At 50.9% G+C, this 25,640-nt stretch overlaps 8 protein-coding genes across 8 annotated transcripts; 5 read left to right on the forward strand and 3 right to left on the reverse strand.

Annotated features, from left to right (window-relative positions):
* Positions 1-644: 644 nt before the first annotated feature.
* ALTATR162_LOCUS3550 (uncharacterized protein) lies at positions 645-2,003 on the forward strand (the record flags this gene model as incomplete). The annotated part of the gene is made up of 1 exon (XM_043311158.1): positions 645-2,003. The coding sequence occupies one exon, from the start codon at positions 645-647 to the stop codon at positions 2,001-2,003; it is 1,359 nt and encodes a 452-aa protein (XP_043167093.1).
* A 498-nt stretch (positions 2,004-2,501) lies between these two features.
* ALTATR162_LOCUS3551 (uncharacterized protein) lies at positions 2,502-3,941 on the reverse strand (the record flags this gene model as incomplete). The annotated part of the gene is made up of 1 exon (XM_043311159.1): positions 2,502-3,941. The coding sequence occupies one exon, from the start codon at positions 3,939-3,941 to the stop codon at positions 2,502-2,504; it is 1,440 nt and encodes a 479-aa protein (XP_043167094.1).
* Positions 3,942-6,090: 2,149 nt separating this feature from the next.
* Positions 6,091-7,770, forward strand: ALTATR162_LOCUS3552 (uncharacterized protein; the record flags this gene model as incomplete). The annotated part of the gene is made up of 1 exon (XM_043311160.1): positions 6,091-7,770. The coding sequence occupies one exon, from the start codon at positions 6,091-6,093 to the stop codon at positions 7,768-7,770; it is 1,680 nt and encodes a 559-aa protein (XP_043167095.1).
* A 1,261-nt stretch (positions 7,771-9,031) lies between these two features.
* Positions 9,032-10,422, forward strand: ALTATR162_LOCUS3553 (uncharacterized protein; the record flags this gene model as incomplete). Its single annotated transcript, XM_043311161.1, has 2 exons — positions 9,032-9,765; positions 9,816-10,422. 2 exons carry the CDS (start codon positions 9,032-9,034, stop codon positions 10,420-10,422), a joined length of 1,341 nt encoding a protein of 446 aa, XP_043167096.1.
* A 1,360-nt stretch (positions 10,423-11,782) lies between these two features.
* On the forward strand, positions 11,783-12,544 carry ALTATR162_LOCUS3554 (uncharacterized protein; the record flags this gene model as incomplete). Its single annotated transcript, XM_043311162.1, has 1 exon — positions 11,783-12,544. One exon carries the CDS (start codon positions 11,783-11,785, stop codon positions 12,542-12,544), a length of 762 nt encoding a protein of 253 aa, XP_043167097.1.
* A 3,681-nt stretch (positions 12,545-16,225) lies between these two features.
* ALTATR162_LOCUS3555 (uncharacterized protein) lies at positions 16,226-18,187 on the forward strand (the record flags this gene model as incomplete). Its single annotated transcript, XM_043311163.1, has 1 exon — positions 16,226-18,187. The coding sequence occupies one exon, from the start codon at positions 16,226-16,228 to the stop codon at positions 18,185-18,187; it is 1,962 nt and encodes a 653-aa protein (XP_043167098.1).
* A 1,082-nt stretch (positions 18,188-19,269) lies between these two features.
* ALTATR162_LOCUS3556 (uncharacterized protein) lies at positions 19,270-21,427 on the reverse strand (the record flags this gene model as incomplete). Its single annotated transcript, XM_043311164.1, has 2 exons — positions 19,270-20,794; positions 20,841-21,427. The coding sequence occupies 2 exons, from the start codon at positions 21,425-21,427 to the stop codon at positions 19,270-19,272; spliced, it is 2,112 nt and encodes a 703-aa protein (XP_043167099.1).
* A 1,562-nt stretch (positions 21,428-22,989) lies between these two features.
* ALTATR162_LOCUS3557 (uncharacterized protein) lies at positions 22,990-25,576 on the reverse strand (the record flags this gene model as incomplete). Its single annotated transcript, XM_043311165.1, has 3 exons — positions 22,990-25,349; positions 25,397-25,429; positions 25,477-25,576. The coding sequence occupies 3 exons, from the start codon at positions 25,574-25,576 to the stop codon at positions 22,990-22,992; spliced, it is 2,493 nt and encodes an 830-aa protein (XP_043167100.1).
* Between the last annotated feature and the right edge of the window lie 64 nt (positions 25,577-25,640).

The raw sequence follows: 25,640 nt of genomic DNA on the forward strand, positions 1-25,640 counted from the left end.
ACTGCTCTGTTGCAGTCTTATAGAGTTGTTACCGATGAATATAGCCGGCAATAGAATCTTATCGTCCCATGTCGCCTGATAGACAAGGACCATCGCATAGATTTGCCCTGATATCGCACGGAGTCGTGATTTTAAAGAAACATGACGCAAATATGTTGCATGAAGATGTATGTACAGCCCTCTTCAAGACTTTACACAGTACACGTGATGACTTCTTGGCGTGGTGTTTCACTTTAGTTCCGGCAGTTACAGCCGAATTAGGTATGCGCACGGGCCCGTGCATCAACAACTCGCAGTAGCGACTATCCCTCACTCTTTCACACCACCTCTTCTGCAACAACAACAACACCGTTTCACAACGTAACAGCCGCGCTGTGACAATTATTTGTATTTCATAGTAGCGCTCTCGCTTCCGCGCTACAATGAACCCTCTCGCTATAGACTACATAACTCGAATTCCCCACCAGCAACCCGCTTCTCCCAACAGTCACGAACAAGGTAGTTCAACTCATTCCGCGGTGAGCTCAACATTTAGACTCACCTCAAGTCGCAAAAGCTCTTTCGACTCTGCAACTTCAACCTTGTGCTTCGACAGTCAGCCACTGCATACATCGAAGGACATTGAACGAGGGAAATTACCTGACATGACGACATTCTACCATTATGATTCAAACGGCGCTGTTACGGCATCAACTCCATACCCTGCTGCAGAGATGTCCACATGTGGCCCTCTGGTAGCAGATGCGTATGAACAGCAAGGAGACGTCGTAGGAGCCTTCCTTGCACGCCGTGGCATGGCCTACCCCGCACCTGGCGCCCCAGAAACACAGCATTACTATGGCCCCTCTTACCACCCGTCCATAGCAGCATCCAAAGGCGGCGTGGATAGTGAATCAGTCAACCGAAGCTACCAGTCCAGCGACGGTGATGAAAAGTCAGGCTACACAGGTAGCCCTCCGCATGGAGCTTCGAATACGCTCGGCTGGGCAGGTTGGGCTTCGTTCTCAGCTATGCCGCGCCCATACTCAAACCCTGAAGATGTCCGCCATCTACATACTCTACAGAGTTTGCTGCCTTACCTTCAGCCTGAGCGGAAACTCAACGCGCTTAATGGGCTAGTAGTAGACATAGTGGAGCAAGATACTGGAGTCGTTCTCGCTTACCAGGTTCCAAAGAAGATGCTTGTCCTCTTCCTTGGTCGTAGAGTGGTCAATAGGTTTATCCGCACCATACACCGCGAGGACGATGAGAATTGGAGAGGCGCGCCAGTTTGTCAGGAGATGAACCTGCCTCGAGGAGTTTCTAGTCAGGCTGCTATGAAAGCTCTAATAGCTTGGATGTTCAGAGCCTGCCAGTACCAGACCATGGGGTCGATGAAGCAGATCCGCATTCCGAAGAATACTTTTGTCGCCTGCTCTTTGGCTCAAACCATGGAACTCTTCGAACTTCACAAAGATGCGCTACGAGTCGATCATTACATCGCCGAAAACCATTTCGTTCGTCCAATCTTCGCCGTAGAGTTAGAGACGCTCTGGAATTGCCTGAGCAAAGAAAGCCGGTATGTCTACGCGGCGATCAAAGTGGTCGGTCAACGTATATGTGAATCCCAAACGGATAGCCCGGGTAGAGAGACGTTGAGCAATAACGCGGATATGTTGGCTATGCTGAAAGAGTATCCGGGTCTTGAGGCGCGTGTGCGCGATCCGAAACTGAACGAGCAATATCGACCATCTTTCAACACAAAATGGATAAAGAGAATGAGCGACAAGGAAAACGATCGTCGAAAACAAAAGTCTAGGGAACCAAGAGACAGCCCTAGCAAGTCTCCGTTGGAGCGCTCTAAGAACGACCAGTCGATAAAGAACTTGGGAGAGGTGCAACAGGAAGCGGATCTGGAGACTCCAGCGCGCAAGTTTGCCGTTCTGCGCATCGTCCCCGAGACCGCAAAGCCGGCGATCAGCGACACTTGGAAGGACGCAGAACCAGATCAGTACGCCAGGTAGATTCGATAGTAGATCCGAAGAGCAATCCTACGGCGATTGCAACATCGTTTCCGGCAATCACAGCAAGATCTAAGCGTTCGGCTTTTGTGGAAGTTGATGTCGCCATGAGTAACGAGTCCTTCATTGTCCAGCAGAGTAGCGAAGCATGATTGAAGGCGCATAGGTGTATTCGTTATTATGGGGCATATATTGCATAGCATGGCGTTGAGGATTGATATTGAGTTTCGTTAGTTGAGGGACAGAGTAGACCGTCGCTCAGATGAGCACGAGGCGCGCGTGCTGTCAATTGATGACGGCAGGCAACTAACCACACATTATTGCACAGGAAGCAGGTATTTGAACGCACCATGAATGTGACGCATCGTTTGAATGACAAATATATCGAAAATATCGAGATGAAATTATTTACAGAAGAACAGTCTTTCTTAGACCTGACATTATCCATCACACACCCTCTTCTGACTTGCGAGACCTCCGCATCTTCAACACTTCCCGAGCTTAGAAGTAGCGGCCGAAAGCGCGGCGGAACTTGGAAGAGCTGTTGATGCACTGGGAGTACCAGTCATTGCTCTTGACGCAGGTAGCCGGGGCCTCGCACTTGGTGGGGCCAGTGAAGCCTTGACCGCCACATTGAGCGTAGAGCTTAGCAGCCCCGGCGGAAGAGTTAGATCCGGCAGTAGCGGTAGGCTTTGGCGCGGCAGCGGCCTTGGTGGTAGCAGCTGGCTTACTAGCGGCCTTAGAGGTGGGAGTTGAAGGCTTAGTGTCAACAACCTTAACAGGAGCAGATGCGGATGAAGCACCAAGGTTGGCGGGACCAGCGTTAGCCTTGACGTAAGCGGCAACCTTGCTGGCCTCAAGAACCTCAGGAACGTCAATCTTTCCAAGCTGAGCAATGAAGCCAGAAGAGGAACCGGGGGACAATTTGCCGCTGGAAGAGTCGACGCTGTTCTCGAGGCAAGCACGACCAAAGACAGAAGAGCAGGCATTGCCACCCTTGCTTACGAAGGTCTTGACGCCGGCAGCGTGCTCGGTGTTGGGCTGGTCAACGGCGACGAACGCGTTACCCTCGACAAGGGCGCTGACACCATCGTAGGCATCGAAAGCGTGACCCTTCATGTTCTCAAAGTAGTTGTTGATAGCGTGGAAAGTGCTACTGACACCATCCTGACCGAGCTTGGGGGCGCGACCAGAAACATCGTGGAAGTAGTTCTTGTCGAGAGTGAACTTCTCGGTCTTTCCAATCATCATCATTGTCCAGTAGTGGTTGCCGTTGCAGGTAGCCGAGGTGTCAGTGACACCGTCGAATTCGTTGTTGGACAGTGTGGCCTCAGAACCGTCGTAGTGGCTGACGACGAACATGCGTCCGACGAGCGAGAACTTGCAGTGGTCGACCCAGATCTTGGTGTTTCCTCCCTGCATGTCGACAGCGTCACCTCCCCAGACGATGCCAGGGTTGATGTTGGTGAACTCGACACCCTGGATGATGACGTTGCTGGCGTCTTTGGCGATGGAGACACCCTTGCCCTTGATCACACCCTTTCCGCCAACACCAAGGATAGATTTGTTGGATCCAATCTTGAGCGCGGTCTCACCAGCTGCGTCGTAGGTGATAGAGCTGACGGCTGTCATATCCGAACCACCGCAGGAGAGGTCGCCCAAGTAGTACTGTCCACCGCCGCTCTTGGCTGAGCAGGTGGTCTTGTCGCAACCAGCACCGGTTGCGGTCTTGCCGGTGAAGTCAAACACCTTATTGAGCACAATAACGCGCTCGGTGTCATCGGCGAGGTACTTCTCGAGTTCCTCGTTTGAGGTCGGGGTGACAGCGGCGGCCTTTCCTCCACCAGTCGCACCGGCACCGTAACCGTAGGCTGTGCCGACGACCGACTGAGCGGAAGAGGTGGCAGCTGCCGCCAGAAGTGCAACGATTTCGAAACGCATGTTATAAAGTTGATAGGCAAGGGCTGAAAGGGTGAGGTCTTGTAGTATGTGCGAGAAGATAAAGAACGTTAACTCAGACCAGCCGAAGATTCCGCTCAATGTGTTCAACGAGAGAAAATGAGAGGATATTCGAAAGGTAGTCGATAAGAGAGAATGAGTGAATGAGTGTAGCGAATAGCAATAATCAACATCGTGAGCAGCCCTGATCCTATATACCTACCCATAGGTGCGTGCCTGGTTCGTGTTCTGCAAAATTGAAGGCATGGGCGCGTATCCTTCCCGCAACGGCCATCTTTCCAAAAGCGTGATGGCATGAACCAATATCGTGGATGTTTCGATGCTAGTGCCCGTCTGGCAGCGGAGTGATGTTTCAAGCATCCTGCTACGCCACGCATGCGCCAAGCCGGACAGTGTGTGCATCAACACGCTTTTCAATACCAGATCTGGCATTCGCTGGACATTTTAGTGCGACGCGAGGATGCGTTGGGTCGCGACCGATGAGTCGGGGGTGGGAAGAGCGGAGACACAAAGAAGATGAAACATCAGATAAGAACGAATTCGGGTAGCGAGCGCCACCCTTGGAGTTAGCGCCTTCAGCCACGCGAACTCATTCTCATGAAACTGGCAAAGGGCCCATGCATGAACAGAACGGGTAGGACGGGCTATGCGGGGAAACTCAACCGGTGCTTGCACTCAAGGTCGAAGGAAAAAACACCACGGGCACGGGCCATATTTAGCAGTATCAACGCACAATACATACTGTCAGATCCTTCCCTTTGACCGCGTGGTTGCGCAATAGAATAGACGGTAAAGAGTACGGCGATCGGGATGGAGTTACGCCGATCTGTTTGCCAAGACATAATATACGCCACACCATCCACTTCTCCTGTAATTTGTCCGTCTCCACCTATCCATGCATGGAAGTCTCGCCATCAAAAGATCAGCTTCGCTCCGGAGCAAATATTTTGCTTGCCCCTTACGCTCTCATTGCGCGATACTGGTTCAAACTGAACCCCGCGCAGCCAATACCCTCCAATACTTCGGCAGGTCTTGTGCCAGGGTTTTGTTTAGACTCTCTTTTGTTCTTTCAACGTGCTGTTTGAAGCAAACATGTTCATGATTCGCGAGATCACAACTGTGTATGATGACAAACCTGTATGCTTGACACTGACAGACCATCACATCAACACTGCATCACTCAAGGAGCACGCGCTACCTATGCCAATTGTCACGTACGATTCTTTCTGATAAGTTGTCAGGCAAACGCCTTGGCTGCGTCGGCGTCGTCGTGTTGTCGTGCCAGGTCGTTGTTGCACCAAGACCGCCAGCGATACCGCACTTCACATACTTGAAAACTGCATCTCCGACCACGTCGACCTTCGCACGTTTCATCTCGTTCAGCAACACCAGGGCTTTGTCAATCTGGATTCGCGGATATGGAAGACATCACTTCTGGCTTGAAACCTACACTAGCGTCGCGAAGCGATAGCGACGGCAGAATACACTGCGCACAGGATCATCGTCAAGGTATTGATACATACGGCCGTGCTTTTATCAACGAGCGAATTGATGAAGGTGATACAGATCCCAGCTGGGATGCGCGACAAGACAAGTGAAGGATTCGTGATTTCATACATATCATCCACTAGATCAAAGAAACCAGATAACGAGGAGCAGACCTTCGATCAGGACTTCGAAATGGTACAGTATGATAATGACTTGATCGGAAGCTTCGAAGAGCTCGACCGAGACATTCCAACAGTATTCAATGGCATCACATCAAGATGATGGCAGCAAAGGAGAGCATTCATTTATTCAAGATGTCGCTTCATGCATAATCTCCTTGCACTGAGTTTCTACACAGTGTTGTTATGTCTTTCTGCTTGAATGGTTGCGCGTAAGGTTAACTTCAAGCCTTAACGAAGAGTCAAATCACCAGGACACCATTACAAAAGGCGTACATTCACTTGCGCGTAGTACTTACGTTCGCTATGGCAGTCTGCCTCCCAAAAAGCACGTTCCTCCTTCGCAGACTACACTCGAAACCCGTTTTTTGCAAGCTAAAAGATCAAAAACCTTACCTATTGTAGAACAGCTAAATTTACTCCCTTCGACTCTCCCACTTTCGAGGAATTAACTGGGCCAACAAATGACACAGCCAAACGCGAACTGGAACCCACCACGGGGACCAAGACACCGCCACCCACGAGGACGAGGTCAAGATCCGGCATCAAGTGCAAGGCCTGCTCCACGAACGCTTCAAAGTCGTAATGAGGGTCAACACTCGTCGATTCGGAATTCACAGCGAACCAGCGATCCCTTTCGCCACGATACGCAGAGTACTCCATACTGGGACGACTCCAACGGTGCGATCCACGAAATTCCTAGTACAGGGCCTCGATATTCAGCACGGTTGTATGCGAAAGCCGTCAGTGGAGAATTACGTAGTACTTCGAGTCAACAGCAAGGTAGTCAACTCCAAATCGCGCCCCAAAGTGCGTTCAACAATCCTTATCTCGACATTGTTGGTGATGAACCGTATGGTAAACACCAGGCATTCTATGGGAATTATCGAGAATCAGTTGATGAACCTGAGCCCGCTTTCAGACAAAATAAGGATAACAGGAGGGATTTCACTCCGTACTTTGATGCAGCAGATGCGAGGAACAGTGCGGACTTAGGAAGTCTGGAAAAGGATAGCGCCCGTGTTGCTATGGGTGCGAAAAATGCTAACTTAGAAACGCGCAGGGAAGCAACGAACGCTATCCAAACCGCAACCACACGGCGTGACGAGTTGAATGTCGAGAAGCCACTATCACTAGTGCCTGGGGGCGAACCAATGCCTTCACCCAGATTTTCTGGCAGGTATCATCCTTCTACAACCCCCACCACGTTCAGGTCAAAGTTTGAGTTTCCAATATCACCAAAGATACCGAAGGTGAGCGCAGTTGCCTCTAGCAACCCCACAAACCATCAATGGCCCAAATTTCCATCCCCAGTCGTCGAGGCATCATCGCCTCTCAAAGTTTCTTCCAAGAACCAGCCAACTAATCGGACGAAACACAAACGCACACCCACACTTGACCACGTACTCAAGTTGCGTGCTGAAGAGCAAGCAAAAGCCCTCGCAATGCTTGAAGGTGATAGCCTAGAGAACAAGCATCCCGGCGAAGACCATCGCCATGCACCGCGTGCACCGTCGCGGAAGATTAGCGATTCAGAGAGCCACCCAGTTCATAGAATTACTTCGCACGATCAGAAACGCCACGCTTCCGAGTTCATCGCTGAGCCAGGATCACTAGAATCGAAGAAATTGGCAGCTACCTGCCTGATGGCCGACCCTGTCAACCCAACTGGGAAATACGATAGGAGTAGTGTATATAGCAGTGACGATAACGTCCAAGAAGACGAGATCGAGAGATTCTCAAAAGCTGTCGCAGGCCTTCATCCGTTTCAGGACCTGCCTTCTCCGTTGCCCAATAAGACTGGGTTCCAGCGGAGGAGCGCTGTACCGGCGGATTTGGATTGGAGTGAAGTTGAAGCAGGGCAAGAGTTGGAAAATGTAGCTGGAGTGCAGCAAACGCAGCAAGCGCCAAGCGAGAGGACTTTGGAGGAGCCACAGGCGAGAATTTTGAAATACCCTAATGTGCAGAACACGGATACCGGGAAGGGAGGTGTGGAGACGATAGGATGCCAGGATAATTCGTCGGCTGAGTCGTTTGCGACAGTATGGTTGGAGGATTACGAACGTGTTAGAGCTAAGGAGGAACTTATGGCGGAGCAGAATGGCGTGAAGAGGCGATGGTACAAGGGTTTTCGTAAAGTGTAAGTGTCGACAAGGCGGAAAAGCTGTTTCGAGCTGGTGTCAGTCCTGAGTAATGAATCGGATCTGACGCATCGCACCGTCCCTGTCTATCCGGTCTTTATTATTACAGAATTCAGTCGTGAAGGCGAGGTAGGCTTTCTGCCGCTCTATTCCTTCCTCTGCAGATAATGACAATGACGATAGAAACTCCGTAGATGCCTTACGGAAGATGTGCAACAAGGCATTTCCGTAGAACGAGCGGCGAAAATCTGCTGATGGTATGACATGCATTGGATGATCCGTTCTGGCTCGTAGACTCTGCGGAAGCCGTGGCAGTGGCTTTCACCTCTTTACCCGGGTTTGTGTGGGTTCCTCTACCAACTTCGATTGAGAAGGGTCGATGGAGAGCCCAGCCGCCTGAATAACAGGTTGCGTTGCGAATTATAATCCTTACACCAGTACTGACGATGCTATGGAAGTATTTGATGTTGACTTGAGTAGGACAAAGTAGAAAGAGTGAAAAAGTCATATATATCGGAAACGATACCGAAGCACATGTTGTGTAGCGAATCGGTGATTAGTGAAGCTTGGCTAGATTAAAGCAAGGGTGAAAGTACGACATCAAAGAGCATCTGGGAGATGTTTGGTGTAAGTCTCATGAAGATATTTATAAATCGTACGATAGCATATATCTTCAGGGTACATGATATCGATTAAATACCACTCACAAAGAACGAGAGTCTTCATGCACGAGACTTAACCCATGGCGCATCACGCTACTAAGGCACCAGTAGAGGAAGTCTCCACCTTGGTAATGGTGTACGTACAGAAATCATGATGTCTAATGGTTGACAGGACATAGCTCCCTCTTCTCTCGTTTGGAATCTTGAATGACGCGTGGTAGACGATCGCAGGCCGGTGGCAGGTATTTTCAGAGGGACTGGCTGTGTTTGGCGAGTTTGCAGATGTGTAGCAAAAACCATCGCGCGCGAGTATATGATTCAGGCTGAAGATGTCGTGCCATGGAAGGCTGATGCGCGCTCGCGAAGGCCGAGGTTTAACTCCGCCTGGCCTGTGCTTCCTTCCCCGCAGAGTGAGTCTCCAAGCAGCGCAACTCAACGACTGAGAGCAAGCGAGTCATCAAGATGCGCGTCCCGAAGCCTATCCTTATACCGCAAGCTTTTATGTTGCCTCTCGCAATCGTGAGATATCCAGAACGCTGAAAGCGCGTCAACGGCAATACTCCTAACTTCCACCCACCGTACCCTTTGACGGAACTATTACGATGTCGCTGGCGCACGCGATGAACTTCTCGATTCCAGATGATCTGAAACAATATCTCGCCGATCTTGACAAGTTTATCGATGAGAAGATCACGCCGCTTCAACACAAAGACGACAACAATCGCTTCTTCGACCACCGCCGCGAGCACGCTCGAACCGATTGGGACAATGGCGGCCTGCCACGCAAGGAATGGGAAGAGCTACTGGCAGAGTCAAGGAGACTGGCCGATGAAGCTGGCTTCTACAGGCTATCCCTACCGAAGCAATACGGTGGACAGAACAGTGCCGATGGACGAGGGAGCAACCTCTGGATGGCCGTCATTCGAGAGCATCTCGCGGCGAAGGGACTGGGTCTGTTCAATGACTTGCAGACGGAGCATTCCATGGTCGGAAACTTTCCCGATGTCATTATGCTCATGAACTTTGGCAACGAGCAACAGAAGAAGGAGTTTATACCACTGCGGCTAGAGGGCAAGTTCAGAATGACGTTCGGTTTGACAGAGCCCGGTCATGGCTCAGACGCGACACATATGGCGACAAAGGGGCGACCGGAGATAAGGAACGGTGTGAAGGGCTGGTTGCTGAACGGATACAAACGGTGGCAGACCGGCATGCACCATGCTACCCATTGCTCGGTCTTTGCGAGAACGTCAGGAAAGGATGGCGAAATAAAGGGCATATCGTGCTTTGTCGTACCGGTCGACACTCCGGGCCTCAAAGCCGAGTCGTATGAGTGGTAGGTGATTGGCCTTACAGCGCGGGAGATTGCTTGCTAACGCTGCGCAGGACGCTCAACATGCCCACCGACCACGCGACCGTCTCCATCAAGGATGTCTGGGTACCCGAGACCGCTGCGTTGGGCCCCATCCACAACGGCCTCGGCGTCGCGCAAGCCTTTGTTCACGAGAACCGCATCCGACAAGCTGCTTCATCGCTCGGCGCAGCCGTATACTGTGTGCAGCAGTCGGTCGAATACGCCAACGATCGCGCGCCTTTCGGCACCCCGCTCTCGCACAATCAGGGTATTCAGTTCCCACTCGTAGAACTTGCGACCCAATGCGAGATGCTGCGACAGCTGATACGGAAGACTGCACTGGAGATGGACTCTATGCCGCACAATGAGATCGAGAAGAGGATTGGCGATAAGGTGTCCATGTGTAACTACTACGCGAACAGGTTGTGTACACAGGCGGCAGACCGCGCGATCCAGGTCCACGGCGGTAATGGATACTCGAGACATTACCCGTTCGAGCACATTTGGAGACATCATCGTCGGTACAGGATTACCGAGGGTAGTGAAGAGATCCAGATGCGAAAGGTTGCCGCATATCTGTTCGGTTTCGGTGGGAGGAAGAGCCTAGTAGACGCCACAAAAGCTGAGTCGAAGCTGTAGGCCTTCTTCATAGTCTGAATATCGAGCGTTCGGCCATATACTCTCTGAATGCGTGTTGCTATGAGTGATGAATTATACTGGTCCAGGTTTTAGAAGTTTCCACACGCCCATTTTAGCCCCATAGCTCTAGTCATAGCAACGTACGGAGCCACCTGTTGAAACCAGGCATTGCATCTTTTTCCGTGATCACAGGTAGTAGCACCACGATCAGTAGAAACCACACAAACAGTGCTGCCACCCAAGCAAGGGTTGATCGGAGTGTGACGCTCTTGGGCGGTAATGGCAACGGCTTCGACTGTAACCCTTCACTGGCTCCATTCGTTACTGGCGAACGCGGCAGTAGTGGGAGAGGTTTCGAGTGTCTTTGCAAATTTAGCGGACTGGGTACGGCCATGCGTCTGAATGATTTCGCCGTGTTCTCGAGCTCGAAAGACTTTGGTGGCACAGGTGGGCCTTCGTCTTGTGTACGTAGCTTTCGGTTGCGTACATGCTGATCCCTGAATTGGAAAGCAGACATTGCTAGTCTTTGCGAGAGACAGGAGATCTGCACGATGCTATACCGGTGTTGTTCAGCTGAAGTACCTAGCCATTGATGGATAGAGTGGTGCCCGTTAATAGGCTACGCTCAATGTAGTCTAGTGTATGACGTAAAGGGTTTCCTGGGAAAGAGCGACCTTGCCTTTTCTATCCCTCCCAGGCAGTAGCTCATCTTTCAACAGATGGAGTATGTGGCCAGATAAGGGAATAACTCATGTCGTACACCTTCATCATGACCACGGGACACGCTACCTCTCGGCACTACTCGCGTCTTCAAACACTAGCACTTGGGAGAAACCAGGACACAAGATCTGAACGAGCTATGACATCGATTCTGATCTTGAAGCAGCTACCCAACTATCCGAAAAACACCTAAAGGACCCTCCAACCATATAACCAATCACTCCTCCATCACCATAGGCTAGGAGAACACGGCCAAACAGTATCTGCCATGAGTACGTATCACTACGCGCCAGCGTTGTAGTACCATGTGGTGTCTTTTTTGGCTCCATGTTGGATATCATGACGCTTCGGGAGGAATCATTCATTGTTCAAGGCTGAATGTAGATACCGCTAAAGCCCATCAATTCACTCGCTATTCACTTCTTCTCGTTCACACTATTCTTCCATATTACCCTTCTGGGTTCCCTGCTTGCGCGTTTCACTCCTCGAAATTTACTTCCTTGGTTCTTGACATGTAACTTCGTTTCACTTGTATGGCACCCACTACTCGGAGCATTTCCTACAATACGGCATTGCACTTCTTTCAAATGTCTCTTACTTACCAGAATGTGGTTTCATATGGGTATTGTGCAATTCAACTATGACTGGTTCCAATCAATCACCGCCAGAAGCACCACCAGGTATCGATCAAGGTGTTCAGCCCATGATAGATGTACTCTTTGCACAGGCTCCTATGGCGAACAGTAATAGGCGCGTGATTGGGAGGATAGGAAACAATGGTGCTGCTGTTTCATCTTCCCACGCTGCAATTGCACCACCGAGAGACATCATCGATACTCATACCAGCGATCGCAGGCTATTACCAAGTAGCGAATCTAGTGTACGGTATCTCCAGTCAGAAGGAAAGATGAGGGAAGAAAGTGATAAAGGCATATGGCACGAACGCGTACCCTGGGCTCTACCACCACTTCCACGCCCACAGGCCCTCACACTGTTCGACGACCCATCGAGAGTCAGACGAAGCGAAACACCAAAGCGACAAATCAAATTAGATGCCTTACACCACACACACGCTATCTGTATCCCACTGCCACCTCCTCCTTCACTCTCCACCCTCTTCAACCAGGCCGTGACCTATATCGACAACTGCTTTGTCTCCTCGCCCGGCATCATTAAGTACGTAGACGCAGAGACTCGATGGAAGACGTATGTTTGCATAGAGGCGCAAGAGGGGGTTTCAGCGAGTACAAAGCCAGAAGATAAGATAGTCAGGGTTAGAGCAATTCTCACTGATAACATTAGTCCGGTTGATGCGCACGAAGGAGGATGCGAATTAGTAGAACGGCCTGTAGAAATCCAGGCGAAGCACAAGCGCGTAAGAGAGATTCTGAGGGTTGGATAGTGTTATGTTGGGGAGGAGATTCATAAGAAAGAGATTGAGTTGCGCTGAGGAGGTTGAAAGAGTAAGAGGTGACAAGCGCAGATAGTTTCATCGATGCGCGAGTCGTTTGTGGAATGTTGGTAAGCCTCTTCTCTGTTGTGGTTATCGGTGTGAAGCAGTGTGGTGGCGAAGCACGAGGCCGTGAACGTTCGTCATACCGTACTATTTAAACTTTTTTTTTCATTGGCGATAGTAATAACGTATGTATCTCGTTCGTCACAACGCATGGTTTGCTAGAAAGCCGTTTGGTGCAGTCAGGAGACCCAGCAAGAGTGACAGCCCAACTTCTTTATCTACATCGTGCGGAGTCGAAGAATTCTACTTTCGACTCTGAGCAAGTATGCGGTTTCCTCAACAATAGTACTCGAGCCATTATCCGTACCGCCATGAATATCCCCAGCTACATCGCAGAGCATTTTGTTGACTACATCGACTCTTACACGCCCGAAGAGCAATATCGTCTACTGTACAACCTGCCAGATGGTCGCTTCATCGCGCCAGAAGTGAAGCGCCGAATGTTCTACAAAGGCGAAAGAGCATCAGAAGCTCTGAAGCACGTGCGGCGGCTCTTGCCTATGCCCTTCAGTCCGAATTCGCTTCCACGAACCCTGTTTGATGCACCGCCCTTGATCGACGAAGCGCGGTGGAACAAGGCTCGGCATAGGGCTCGAGCGGAGCTGAGAAGTCGAGGTGTGTTGGATTCGGTCAGAAGAAGTACAAAACAAGACTAATGAACGCTTAGGGGCGGTTCTGCCTTGCGATTACATGTTTGGTGATTGATATAGGGTGGCTGAGTCGTTTGACAGCGACGAGACGATCCGGCCGGCTGATGTCGACACGCGTAGATCCTTGGATCCAACTGAGTGGTCAGCAGAGAATGAATCTCTATCAATAGCGGGGCAGGATCAGATCGGTAAACCAAGCTATGGGGCGACAATCTGGCAGTTGCTCGTTGGCTTCGGTAAGGCTATCCGGAGGATGTTGGCTAATTTCTTAAGGTCTAGGTGAGCATAACAAAAGAACGCCAGTGATTTTCTAGGTGTTCTCCATCAATTGGTACACAAGTGATGTGTTTCAGAACACATATCCTACTTAGCACAGTATTCCTGGCATGTAACTGGCTCGGCATGCACGCCAAACCTTCAGGCGAGAGCATCACAACTGCGCTCGTTGGAAAGGAGATCATAGACATGCTCAAGGAGCGATTTCGGCATCCCAACAAGGATAACGCCGCGTCGACCATTGTGATCATACTGCACTTGTTGGCTGGTGAGATATGGATTTGCAATGAGAGAATACTTTAGTGGCATGTATCTGGCATCGCAAAAATGATTACTCTCTGCGGTGGCTTCGACAAGCTCAGTAAAGCGATAATCGCAGAGGTTTCTGCATCGTGAGTTTACCCCTGGCGGATAGCAGGATGTATACTAATATTTCGGAAAGGTGTTGCTTCCAATGCGGTCTTGTCTATGAGGCGGACCCGTTGCCAGCCTTCATGTCCTGGCAAATGGGAAAGTATAGCCGACCCGACGACGACGTTGCTATACCAGAATCGCCACTGTTTTGCCCAAGACCCAACTTTGTGACTAACCTTAAAGACGAGCCTTGCTCACCTTCCATACACGGTCTACTACGAGATATGCGCGACTTAACTGTCCTATTCCTATCGCACAACACCATACTCGAAGTTCCCAGCGACACCGACGAAATACGTCCTGCCTTTTCATATTCTGCTGATGCCGACTACAATGCAACAGTGGCTGGATTACGCGATCAATTAACGAATCTCCTTCCAGCTTCTATTCCACGTCATCCGGACTCCGGGGATTGGGTCTAAGAAGCATGCCGCCTCACTACCATGATCTACACGGCATCCATTATTTGCAGTTTACCCTTCTCCATGGCTGCTGAGCCCGCCCAAAAGACACTTTGGTCCGGAGCGGCCGCTTCCGGAGAACTACACAACAGCGAGATGTTGTGGGAAACTCTAGAGCGCACCGATCTTGCCAACGTATGGGAATGGTATGGCTAGTGTCTTATATTGGATATGCACTGTGGATGCTGCTGCGGCTCGTACGCCCACGGTGCTCACCTTGTCTCAACGAGATCGGTACTGCAAACCCTGCAAATTCCGAGTGCAGCAATGTCTCACTATGTTTTCCATGCGCGTAATAGTTGTGCTGATCTTCAAGCATCCGATACCGTCCTGTCATCGCAGAAGAGGCTCCTCAGAGTACAGGAGCTCGTTAGAATACACGGCTGAAGATTGTGAATACCCCACACGACCTCTCAAACTTCGCGTGGGGTTCGTGAATGGCCACGCGAACACTCACAAATCGGCAAGATCAAATCCCCGGAAAGAATACATATACCATGATGATCGTCCAGAGCGAGCAACTTACCTAAAGTCACAAGCTGACTGCTGACAAAACAACATTCTCTAATGCGCATTCCATGGGCCTTACCAACCAGGAATGGAACAATGTTGGTAATGACGCTATATCTGGCTAGCTCTTCGTGGATCGATTAAGTCACTGCGTATGACAGCTTTCCACGCATCGTCCGGGGCGTCTTGGTCGTGGGTTGTGTGAGTGACCGCATCTTGGGGCGTTCTCACTCCACGCGCATCATGGAAGACCGACTTGAAGCCGTCGGGCCTCTCGGATTGCGACTATCCGCAAGATCCGGGCGTGATGCTTTTTCAAGTTCCAGAACAGGCGCCTGAGGTTGGGGACAAAAACTCAATCTTTTGCGCATAATTTCATTGGTGGTGTTCGAAAAACTTGGTTGCTTACCGCTGTGGGTCGACAGGGCTACTGTGCGTCCAGTGGGGAGGTAGCTCACCTGCTAAGCTTTGAGGGCTCTCATCTTAGTCAACACCTTATGACGTCGCGGTATGAACATGCCTTAATTGCCTGCCAAGGTTGCTCGTTTCGCATTGATCTCAGGAAAGGGTAATTCGCTGTGGCCGTCCCGGCGCTTCTTTCAAGTCGTCCTCGTGCGTAAATGCCATCATTGGAGGGCCCGTGTGTCAAGACCCTCTTCGTCCCGCAGTTGTCCGACGCTCCGCTAGCCACGGTACTTGTCCTGCAGGGCGGAAACAGTTTCAAGCCTTGTAGAGTCAAACTTTGAATTGACATGTGGGGTCGCGAGGATGTCAAGATCTGCATAGCTGGAAATCATGTTCAGATGTTAGAGGTCACATTGGGCTGCCAGGGTGTTTAAGACAGTATCCGACAAGGCACTTTGTTTAGGACATGCAAACGTCCAGACTCTTCGATTGTAGACTGTCCAGGATCCTGAAGCAACGCCAAAACACGTGCATGCTTGTTTGTCACTCAACGGTCAGCGTGCTGTCTTCGCGAGATGATGACTGCCTCGTTCGGCCCACATATCTGACAAATGGAGCGAACCACGGCAAAGTATGATTCGCGCTGATGGATGACTCCTGACCGTCTAGGATCATCTTTGCGAAGGAAAGCGGCTGCCAGCTTGTCCGAGAGCGCGACCTTGGGACTAGTTGCAGCTTCCCTGTGTTCCGATTGGGCGACAAGACTACTTCCTGTCAGATCGGCCAGGGTCTAACGACGTACTAGCAACAAGCGACATCTTGTATAAAGTACAACGCCCGCCAAATCCAGAATGCAGACGAAAGAGATTATCGCAGTGAGCGCTGTACTTGGACTTTGTTTCATCGCAGCTATGGCACTCGTTACCCGCTTCTTTCTGCAGCACAAGCAGGCCAAAACTACAACAACAAGCGACATGTTCACCACAGATGGCAAGACGGAAGGGCAGCTTCAACTCACACAGATTTCGAGCTCGTGGAAAAGGTTGCTACTCCCCAAGCAAGACTCGAGCAAACGCCATTGGGTGCCGAATCTGTCGGGCATCATAAAAGCCGGGGATGAGGGTCTGGTTTCCTCCGCATTATTTACCGATCTTCAAGGCCATCCCGGACAACTACCACTTGAAACCCTGTACGATGCGTTCGCGACCGAAGTGCGATCCCGACCAATTTCGGAGCGTTCATCATACCCTGGAGATATGACGAGGTTCCTTGGGCGAGCAAAGAAGCCCGCAGGGAACCTTGGACGGTCAAAATCCATGTCAAATGTCAAGCGAGGAGAACCTAACCCGAAGGCTGCGAGAAAGAGCTTGGATTTGTCGGTGGTTGAGATGGGTTTAGCTAGGAGTCTATCCGTGAAGAAACCGGCATCTGCCTTAGTATCTATGCGCAACGGGCTGCGCGATGATGATGTTCAGAAAACTCCGCAAAGGTCTTGGATGAAGGAGGGCCAGACAGCAAAGTATGAGGATGGGAGGACGAATGTGAAGATCACCTCTGGCGAACTTGCAGCGCTTTCCATAATACTCGGAAGCCAATTGAGCAACGAACCCAATAAGGATACATTACTTGAGCCCAGTGCATACGGCATTTCGATAGCTGTTGCGCCAACGACAGACGCCAAAAGCCAAGTCACACTCACGCAACAAAAGCGCAGCAGATCGCAACGGCACGCCCAGGGCTCAGGCGTCTCACCACTCTTCGCAAAGCACCTTGCAGCTGGCTCCCTCCCGTACTCGCAAAATAACATTGGCGTTCACAGCATCCTCATTACAGACGAGGCTTTCGAGGCGTTGCAAGCAGGTGCTTCTCTATACACACATCCATATGCCGCACGAACACCACAGTCAAAGTTCCTCGCATCGCTACCCAGTTCGCGCGAATCCAGATTCCACATTCTCGCCACATCAACCGAAGTCCACACATCGACAACGTTACTAGACGCCATAGCAGCGCTACCGTTCTCCGGTGGTCTCGCTCCCCTCGCTTCAGCACCCTTGATCAAAACCGTCCAATTCATAGCATCCGCGGGTCTCGCTCACGCACGATTAATCCAGCGCCTAGAACAACTCGTTGACAAAGTGCACCGCCACACACCCCATCTCAACATCTTCGGCCCTCTCTACGAGCCCCAAAACGCGGGCTTACTCTTCCGCGAACGCGAACGTCTCGGTAGACTCGCCACCGACCCTACTACACCCGATACTCTCGCCGACAAAACATCTCGCATGTCACGTTATATCACCCTCCTCGAACGTCTGATGGCCCTTGTACCACACCTGAAACCACAAGACGTCCTTGCCGCCGTCCAAGAAGCAATGAAACAAGAGATACGAGCTGCGTACGAGCAAGCCGTCACAACACATTCTTCTTCAACCACTAGAAAAAACAGTGTCGAATCGATATGTTCACCTGTATCTTCCCCTGTACCCGAGATATCGGCCAAATCAGCCAAGCGTCAATCCACATCTTCGCGACGCAGCCCGCGTCGTCGATCGAACCGTTCAAGCACGTTCTCTGATGTCACCGAGACGAGCCCTGCGCTGTCGTCCGAGGACAAAGAGGGGACGCTAGCGAAGCAGGTTGAGCAAGTCCTCAAGGCAGAGTTGCCATTGGATGTTGCCACGATAGCGTTTGTGGCACGCATGGTTATTGTGGCGTGGACTGTTAGTGTGGGGGTTGTGGCTTGGGCGGAAGGGGAAGCTGGATTCAAGGTCCCCGATTTAGAGGGATTGGGAAAAATAGTCATGTCTTGATTGAGGTTGAATCAATGAATGAACTGGTCGGGTGGAGGAGACTGGATGTAACAGACATATGAAGGAGAGTAAGACCAGGCTGGAGGGCGTTCGTTTGGGATTTTGGCTTCGGCTTTGGGCATGTGTTAAAGAGATACCATTCACATTTTTCTGTTTTAAGCTTTTTAGTAGAGATACCAATTACGTTTTGTATACAAGTCATATATTATTACAATGTTCTACGTTCATCTAAACTATCTTTCACACAATCATAGCTATGAAACATGCAGCAAAAAACCATTTGTTTACTACAATTCAGTTTCCCATGACCATAAAAATCAGATCCGCAGGGTTCCGCGTCGTTCCTCCACATCGGGCGCGTGGCATCTTGGATCAACAAGAAACCACGAACCCGGCATGGTCACAAGACTGAATTTCCCTGTATCACCCGCTAATCACCAGCTCTCTATGACCTCAGCGACATGCCATAGCTAAGACATGAGGCTGTTCTCGGTCGCGCGGCTGCGGCTACATCCGGACATCCGACAATGTGATCTACACGTCGAAGGAACGACGGGCCCGGCGGGTCCGCGTTCATTCGGTCCGAAGCGAAAGAACGAAAGGGACGGAAGGATAGAGAAGCACGGGAAGAGGTAAGGAAGTGACGGAGGGAACTTTGCCGCTCTACTTAATGTTATACGGGGTGATAGCCCTTTGATGTGGGGTTTTTTGCATGGGTTCTCTGTTTCCCTCCGAGCCTGCCTCTTGGTAATACGCTCGACACCTCTGAACGGGTATCTGGTGTCTTCTGCTCTTGTCTTTTGCACCTTGTTTGCCAAAACCCTATTGAAATGACTCTACGTATCTACTCTTACCATGGGTGGCAAGACACTCTTGATATAAGGCCTAGTGCACAGGTTCCTTTGTCTAATATAAGTTGTTCCGTTGTGGGGAGGCCCAAGCCTTGACATTGATCATTAAACCATGCTTCTATGCTATAACTAACGACGGCCTGCTCTATGTATTCTGTCTTGCTCCATTTCTATGCACCAACTTCCATCTTAACCAACAAATCCCCCCTTCCCCCTTCCTCCATGTTACCCCTACTCCGGACCCATAATCTCCAGCCCCCGACAAACCCCCACCCACCCATTCCTCATTCCCTCCCAAACAACTTCCATACTCTCCTCCTCCAACCCATCCCTCTTCCTCTCCTTCCGCTCAATTTTATCCCCCGTCCCATCCGCCATCATAGCACTAACACGATCCCGCTTCCTGTCTTTATCCAGCAGACTCGAATTTGTCTTGAGCCCCTTACCATCCAGCTCCCCTTTGACCTCCCAGCCTTTGCGTATGGGGCCGTGGATGGTGGCGGGAGAGATGAGCGTGCTGTCGAGGAGAGCGTTCCAGCGGGAGAGGTACATGCCTGGACCGTGTGTTGTACCTCCTTTCCCGCTGTTTTGTGAGGGCGAGGGCCGCATGATAGATTCAAGGCGGGATTGGGATGTGGACTTCAGTGTGGTCAGGTGGTTTTCGTGCTGATCCAGCAACTTCTTCAACTCGTCTTGTTTTTCTTTGCTGAGGGTTTCAAAGAGTGAGTGTAGTGGTGCTGTCATGTTTCCCGCGCCTCCTTCGCCCCTTTTCTCCGCTTCGGCTGCGCGGTCGTCGACGCGGAATTCGGAGAATATGCGTTTAGCATATACGAGGTAGTCTTGTGCGAGGTTTGGTGCGTTTTTGGTGACTTGATGCAGGAATTTGTGCATGGAGGGTGCGTGTTTCTTTAGAAGTTGGACGAACTCTTCTACGGTGGGGGCGTCGCTTGCTTCTTGGTCGATGATGCTGGCTGGGTCTGGGGAGCTCGGGCGGGACTTTGAGGTTTCGCGACTTCTGGTTCCCTTCTTTTTTGGCTTGGCGGTTTTGATGAGGTCGGTGATGAAGGCTTCCGCGTCGGTGACGGTGCCTGATAGATCGACTGCGTTGTGTATGTCTCGGATAACGGGATCCATAGCTGCTACGGCATCTCGTATTGTGGAAGTAAGGACGTCAGGGTTGGATTTACAGAGCACTTTGGTGAGTTCCTCACGGTCGCGAATGGATAGATATGTGCTGAGGTATTCCATAGCTACGCTATGTTGGTGTTCGTTGAGAGTTTCAGCGTCGATCTTGTATGGAGGGTCGGAGGTTTCGAGGATGACAGCTGCGATGGATTTTGATTCCGAGACTGATTGGCTTCGTGCCGCCTCGTGCTTCTCTCTTGAGGAGTATACGTATGCCTTGAGTGCCTTGAAGACCTTCTTATCGGGGGCATTGCGTGATGACTCTAGTTTCGTTGCTCGCTTCTGGAACTCGGTTGTGTCCCAGGCCAATATTGTCGATATGATTTGCTGTAGGAGGTTCATGCCGTCGTTGGAGTTGTTGGTTAGACCTATCCAATTGGTCATGGCCGTGACGGAGAGCTTGGCCAGTACTAATCTGACCATGCCGTTGATCATGGTGGCTGCGTTCCCTACGCGCAATGTCTGTCTGATGACGGTGTATGGTATGAGGCGGTGCAGGTTCTCGAGGAGGCGGACGAGGTACTGGCCATCAGGCGACATTACAAAGACATGGTGGAGGAAGGACGCGGCGCTGGTATAGTTAGTTTGTGTGATGAACAGCCACTACAAGTACTCACTTCAACAGCATATACTCATGCGCTGCCTGCAAACTGCTGGAATGATCCTCGAGCCTCGACGTCGCCTTGACCTTCTCATATAAATCATCCAGAGCATTACCATATATCGCATCTTTCACCAGCTCCTCGAAGCCTTGTATGACGTCTTCCGGTTTGCTTGTGTCGTATTCCTTCTTGCTCTCCTTCTTCTTGGTTGCTGGGTATCCACCCAACATGCCTCTCGCAACATACTCGGCAATACTACTCGCCGCCGTCGCAAGAGCCTTCCGACTCCCAATGGCACCTTTGTCATAACTCTCGCTCAACTCGGCCTCTGCCATTCTCGCAACCAGCGTCTGGATCTTGTCGGACCACCAGCTCTCGCCAAAGTTTCGTATTGCAGGGTTACACAGTGCAAACTTGTTGAGCATATTCTGTAACAATGGGCTCGTCGACTGGACGCCGTCGGCCTTCCGGAACGGGTAGCCATACTGATCGATGGTAGAGGGGTATTTGAAAGCTTCGATTTCAGAGTAGACTTGGTGGTGGATTAGGATGTCGAAGAGGGCGTGCGTTTGCGCGGGGGTAAGCGGTTTGGTGGTCGACATGGTTGTGGAGAGTGAAGTATGTCGGGAACAGAATCTTGCAAAGACTCCATAGTTAGCTACGATGGATGGTTGACGCGGATGCGCCTGCGACGCGGGGTACGTCATCGCGCCCGCGGCCTTGGCAGATTAGCGACCTGATCGCCCCCACATGGTATCCTCGCATCCCGGATACCACGCCCATCCAGTTACTATCACCTTAACACATCTTGTCGGCATATTATAGTATACAGAACGCATAATCTATAATGCAGCAACAAGAACGTAATCGAACAGCTTTCAACACTCATCTATTCGTTGGGGTACATGAACTACATTGTCGTGCTATGCTATGTTGTAGGTGTGATAAAAGGTCATACGAAGGAATGTAGTAACCTGTGCGTAATATAACGTATTAAGATAAGGGTGTCTAGGGATCTACGCCCTTAGGTTGACCTAGACTCTACGTACTATACTAGGGAGCAGTCCTGTGACTAGAGACTACAAGTTAGTACTTAATTCTTGTCTGTTAGAGAGGTCATCTAGATCCGCACCTAATCCTCCGCTCAAGACCTAGGTACCACCACGGTCCCCACCGCCGCGTCGAGAATCACTACCCATCCACTTAACGACACACCCTCCTGCACAAACTGACCACTGCTTTCCCAATACACGTCAACGAACACCCTCTGTACCTCCACCATCTCCGTCAACAACGTCTCTAACGCGTCAACCTGCTGCTCGCTTAGCAGACCCGAGATATCACATCCCACACGCGCCGACACGTGATGCAGAACGGAACCAAGCAGCATAGGCATGGTAGGTAGGTACCTGTCAAAGTAGCGCGGGTTGAGGGGAAAAGGGCTGTATTGGTAGGCGGACTCAATTTCCGATATGTATACAGAGAGGAGGTTCCACGTTTTATACCAAATTGTTTCGAGAAGAGAGACTAGATCTACAACGGGTATGATGGTGTAGACGTCTGAGTCGTAGTTCGACTCGCTAGACTCGGAATCGCTATCATCTCCCAAGCCGGAACTGGAATCCATGTCCAAGTTTTCCGAGGTGAGGGCGAAGAGCTCGCGCCTGCAACATGGGCAGGAGTTGACTCCATGCATGTTAAGCCAAGAGACGATGCAGTCTTGGCCGAAGATGTGGTTGCAGCTTGTGGAGTCGGAAAAAGTTACTGCAGTGTGTGTGGTGGTGGTGATGGTGTCATAGTCTTCCTTGCAGATTGAACAAGTGTCTTCTGGAGATGAGTTGGCGAGTGTAATATTCGAGGCGAGGAACTCTTCACGTGTGAGTGTAGACATCTTTTGAAGTTGAAGAGGGTTGGTGTTTGTGGTCAGTATGATTTCGGAATGGTGGTCTTGTGGTAGCGGTGCCCAAGTGCCTAAGGATGAGATTTGGTCTTCGGAGCAAATTGGGAAAGAGAAAGCATATATACTCACACAACGCCTACAAGAAGGTATTCAGATAATACTGTGGTACTTGCTAGTATCTATGGTTGTGTCGAACGTGAACCATGGATCTCATAACGTGGAGACTCTCGTCGCACCCAATCCACAGCATGTCTTACCAACGACCTACTCGTCTCTGAAGATCCACTTTCCACCCCTCCTATGCGCCTCCAACCAACGCTCTTGTACTATTGATTTCTCCTGTTCCCTCACCCGTTGCCTATCTTCTTGCTGTTCCTGCGTCGTCGGAAAGTCAACTCTCCAGAACCCAGGCGGCGTTCTTCGTCGCTCGTAAGCCTCACGATGCTTCCCTGACTCCTTTGCCATCTTCTTCGTGCGGGCTTGCAAAACGAGCTCTTGTCGCTCTTCGGATGACATCTGCGTAAGCTGCATGTTGCTGTATGCATCGCCTAGATAGTCCTCGAGTAGGGCCTCTTCTTGCGATGAGCTGAGAGGTGCTTGAACTTCTGCAAAGGTCCGGAAAGTGGACCCACAACATTGTGGATTAGTGCAGCCTGGAAGACACATGCGATCGCCTCGTTTACGCACAGTCTCCGAAAACGCGTAGCTGTAGCCTTGGTTGTATTCAGGGTTTGGCTTGAAGTCCTTGACGCTAAGCTCCTCTACTGGCTTATCTCGAAGACGACCCTCTTGTCTTGATGGTGACATACGACTTCTTCGCGCAGTAGAACGTGTCTCGGGAGCCCTCATGGTCCATACTGGGCCTTCAGGCGTCGGATCTTCGCGAGGGCTCGCGCGAGTTTTCGACTTTGAGCTGCGCGATCCCTTGCTGCTGGAAGGTGTATGGGTATCCCGCGACGTACTTGCGGGAGGAGTTGGCATTTGTTCTGTTTTGATCTTCACCAACCCTGACTTGGGAGTCTTTGGCGAGGTGCTTCCAGGTGATTGAAGGTTCTTCAGTGCTTGTAGTCTTTGTTTCATTTGTGCTCGAGCTGCACGGGGCGGCAGTCTCAGCTCATTGTCGTTGACAGGAGGTGGTGCTTCGCCCGACTCTGCGAGAAAGCCGTATTTGTCTTGATGGTACGCTTGGGCTTGCCGTGAGCGTTTGTTTGGAGGCTCCTCCGAAACACTGCTCACTACATTCGGGTCAAGAGTCCTCAATACGGCGTCTCCTGCTTGAGTGGGTTCAGCCGGCTCACTCAAAGCTCGTGCCTCGATGCTTGCCATGGCCTGTGGCTCGCGTATCCCGGCGTAGAGATCAAGCAGATCAGCATCATTTAGGTTCTCATTCTTGATAGCCTGTGTAAGTGGTGCACTGTTAGACTTCTCCTGACGAGGTGCTTCTGCCGGATTTGCATCATACGACAGTCGTGTCCGAGGATGGCGAGGTGTTTTGAGCCCATTGGGCGCAGGATCGTCAAGATCCATCGTCTCAGTCCGTGTCATCTTAAAGGTAGAAACTGGAGGACTACTGCGCGGCTCTTCTTTAACTCGATGGGGCTTTATCGGCGTGCCATCTGAGGAATGGTCCGCGTATATCTCAAATCTTGACTTTGATGGCTGATCTCGTTTCCGTTTTAGTGACCGCTCAGAAACAAATTCTGGGTCATCGTCGTCTTCAGCGACTATAGCTTGCTCGAATATGCTTTTTGGCTCGATATGCTCATCCACTGTTGTTTGACTTGAGCTAGGAATTGCGGAACGGTGGCCTTCGTGGTCTGATATTATGCGTTGAATGTGCGAGGATACACCTAAACCAGTGCCGTTATCATCTTGAAGTTGTTGTAGCTGAACATCTCCCAATCGGGTGCTAGCCTTTGGAGTGATAGTTGCGGTCAGACTACTGGCTGCCTCGCCACCGAATGTCGTCGGAGATGCCAACCAATCCGTTGTCGCCACAAGCGGAACCATTGGAGCAGGAGAGGAGCGCTCCAGGTTGGCGAGCGCTCCAGGTGTTCGAACAGTATTTGCGGAGCCTGGACTGGAGGGCATGTGAGGCCGCTCCTCAGGAAAAAGGCGAGTAGCTGCTATATGTGACTTGCCATCCTCACCTCTGGCCGCGTTCTTTGACTTTTGCTTGCTGAATTGTCGATCTGCGTACTCTTGCCATGCGCGCACGCTTTCTTTCATTTCTTTATTTTTTTGCATGACCGTTGCGTTCTTCCTCTCAAGATACTTCACTTTCTGACATACATCCCGGTATTTTTTATTCAACTCGCTGATTTTTTCGGCAAGTTCGCGGTGGTCCTCTTCGGAAGATTTCGGCCTGTCCTTGTTGACATCTTTATCATCTAGCGATGGTGCAGTTGCCTCTTGGAGTGTCGCGAGTCGCTGCTTCAACTGCTCGTTCTTGGCGGCGAGGTGGCGATACTCTTCATCCCAAGCAGGAATCCTAGAATCGTCCGGGTCTGTCTGCCCAGCAGTTTCGAGTTGTTCCTTTAGTTGAGCGTTCTCCTTGGCAAGACGCACAGTTTTCAAGATCTCGTCGTTCAGATGCTCGAATAGTAACTGTTGGTCCTGTTTCTCTACAGTTGGTCAGTACGCGCCGCAGTAAATAGATCAAAACGCGTACTCTGCTCTAACTCTTTCCTATGCCTCTCTTCCCCTAAAGTATAATTAGTGTTTGCCGACACGTTAGCTGGCCATGCATACTCTTCTTCCACTCTTTCTCTAGATCAGGTTGGATGACCTCATCGTATACTCGCGTCCAGAGCCCTTTGTTCTGCTCTACCCAGGCTGAAAAGTCCGCCATATCTGATCAGGCCGACAAAACATCAAAATGAGGGATGGGATGAGAAATGGCTTGATGTTCGCGT

This window comes from Alternaria atra (assembly GCF_907166805.1).
Source record: "Alternaria atra isolate CS162 genome assembly, contig: 22, whole genome shotgun sequence".
In the NCBI taxonomy this organism is placed as follows: Eukaryota; Fungi; Ascomycota; class Dothideomycetes; order Pleosporales; family Pleosporaceae; genus Alternaria; species Alternaria atra.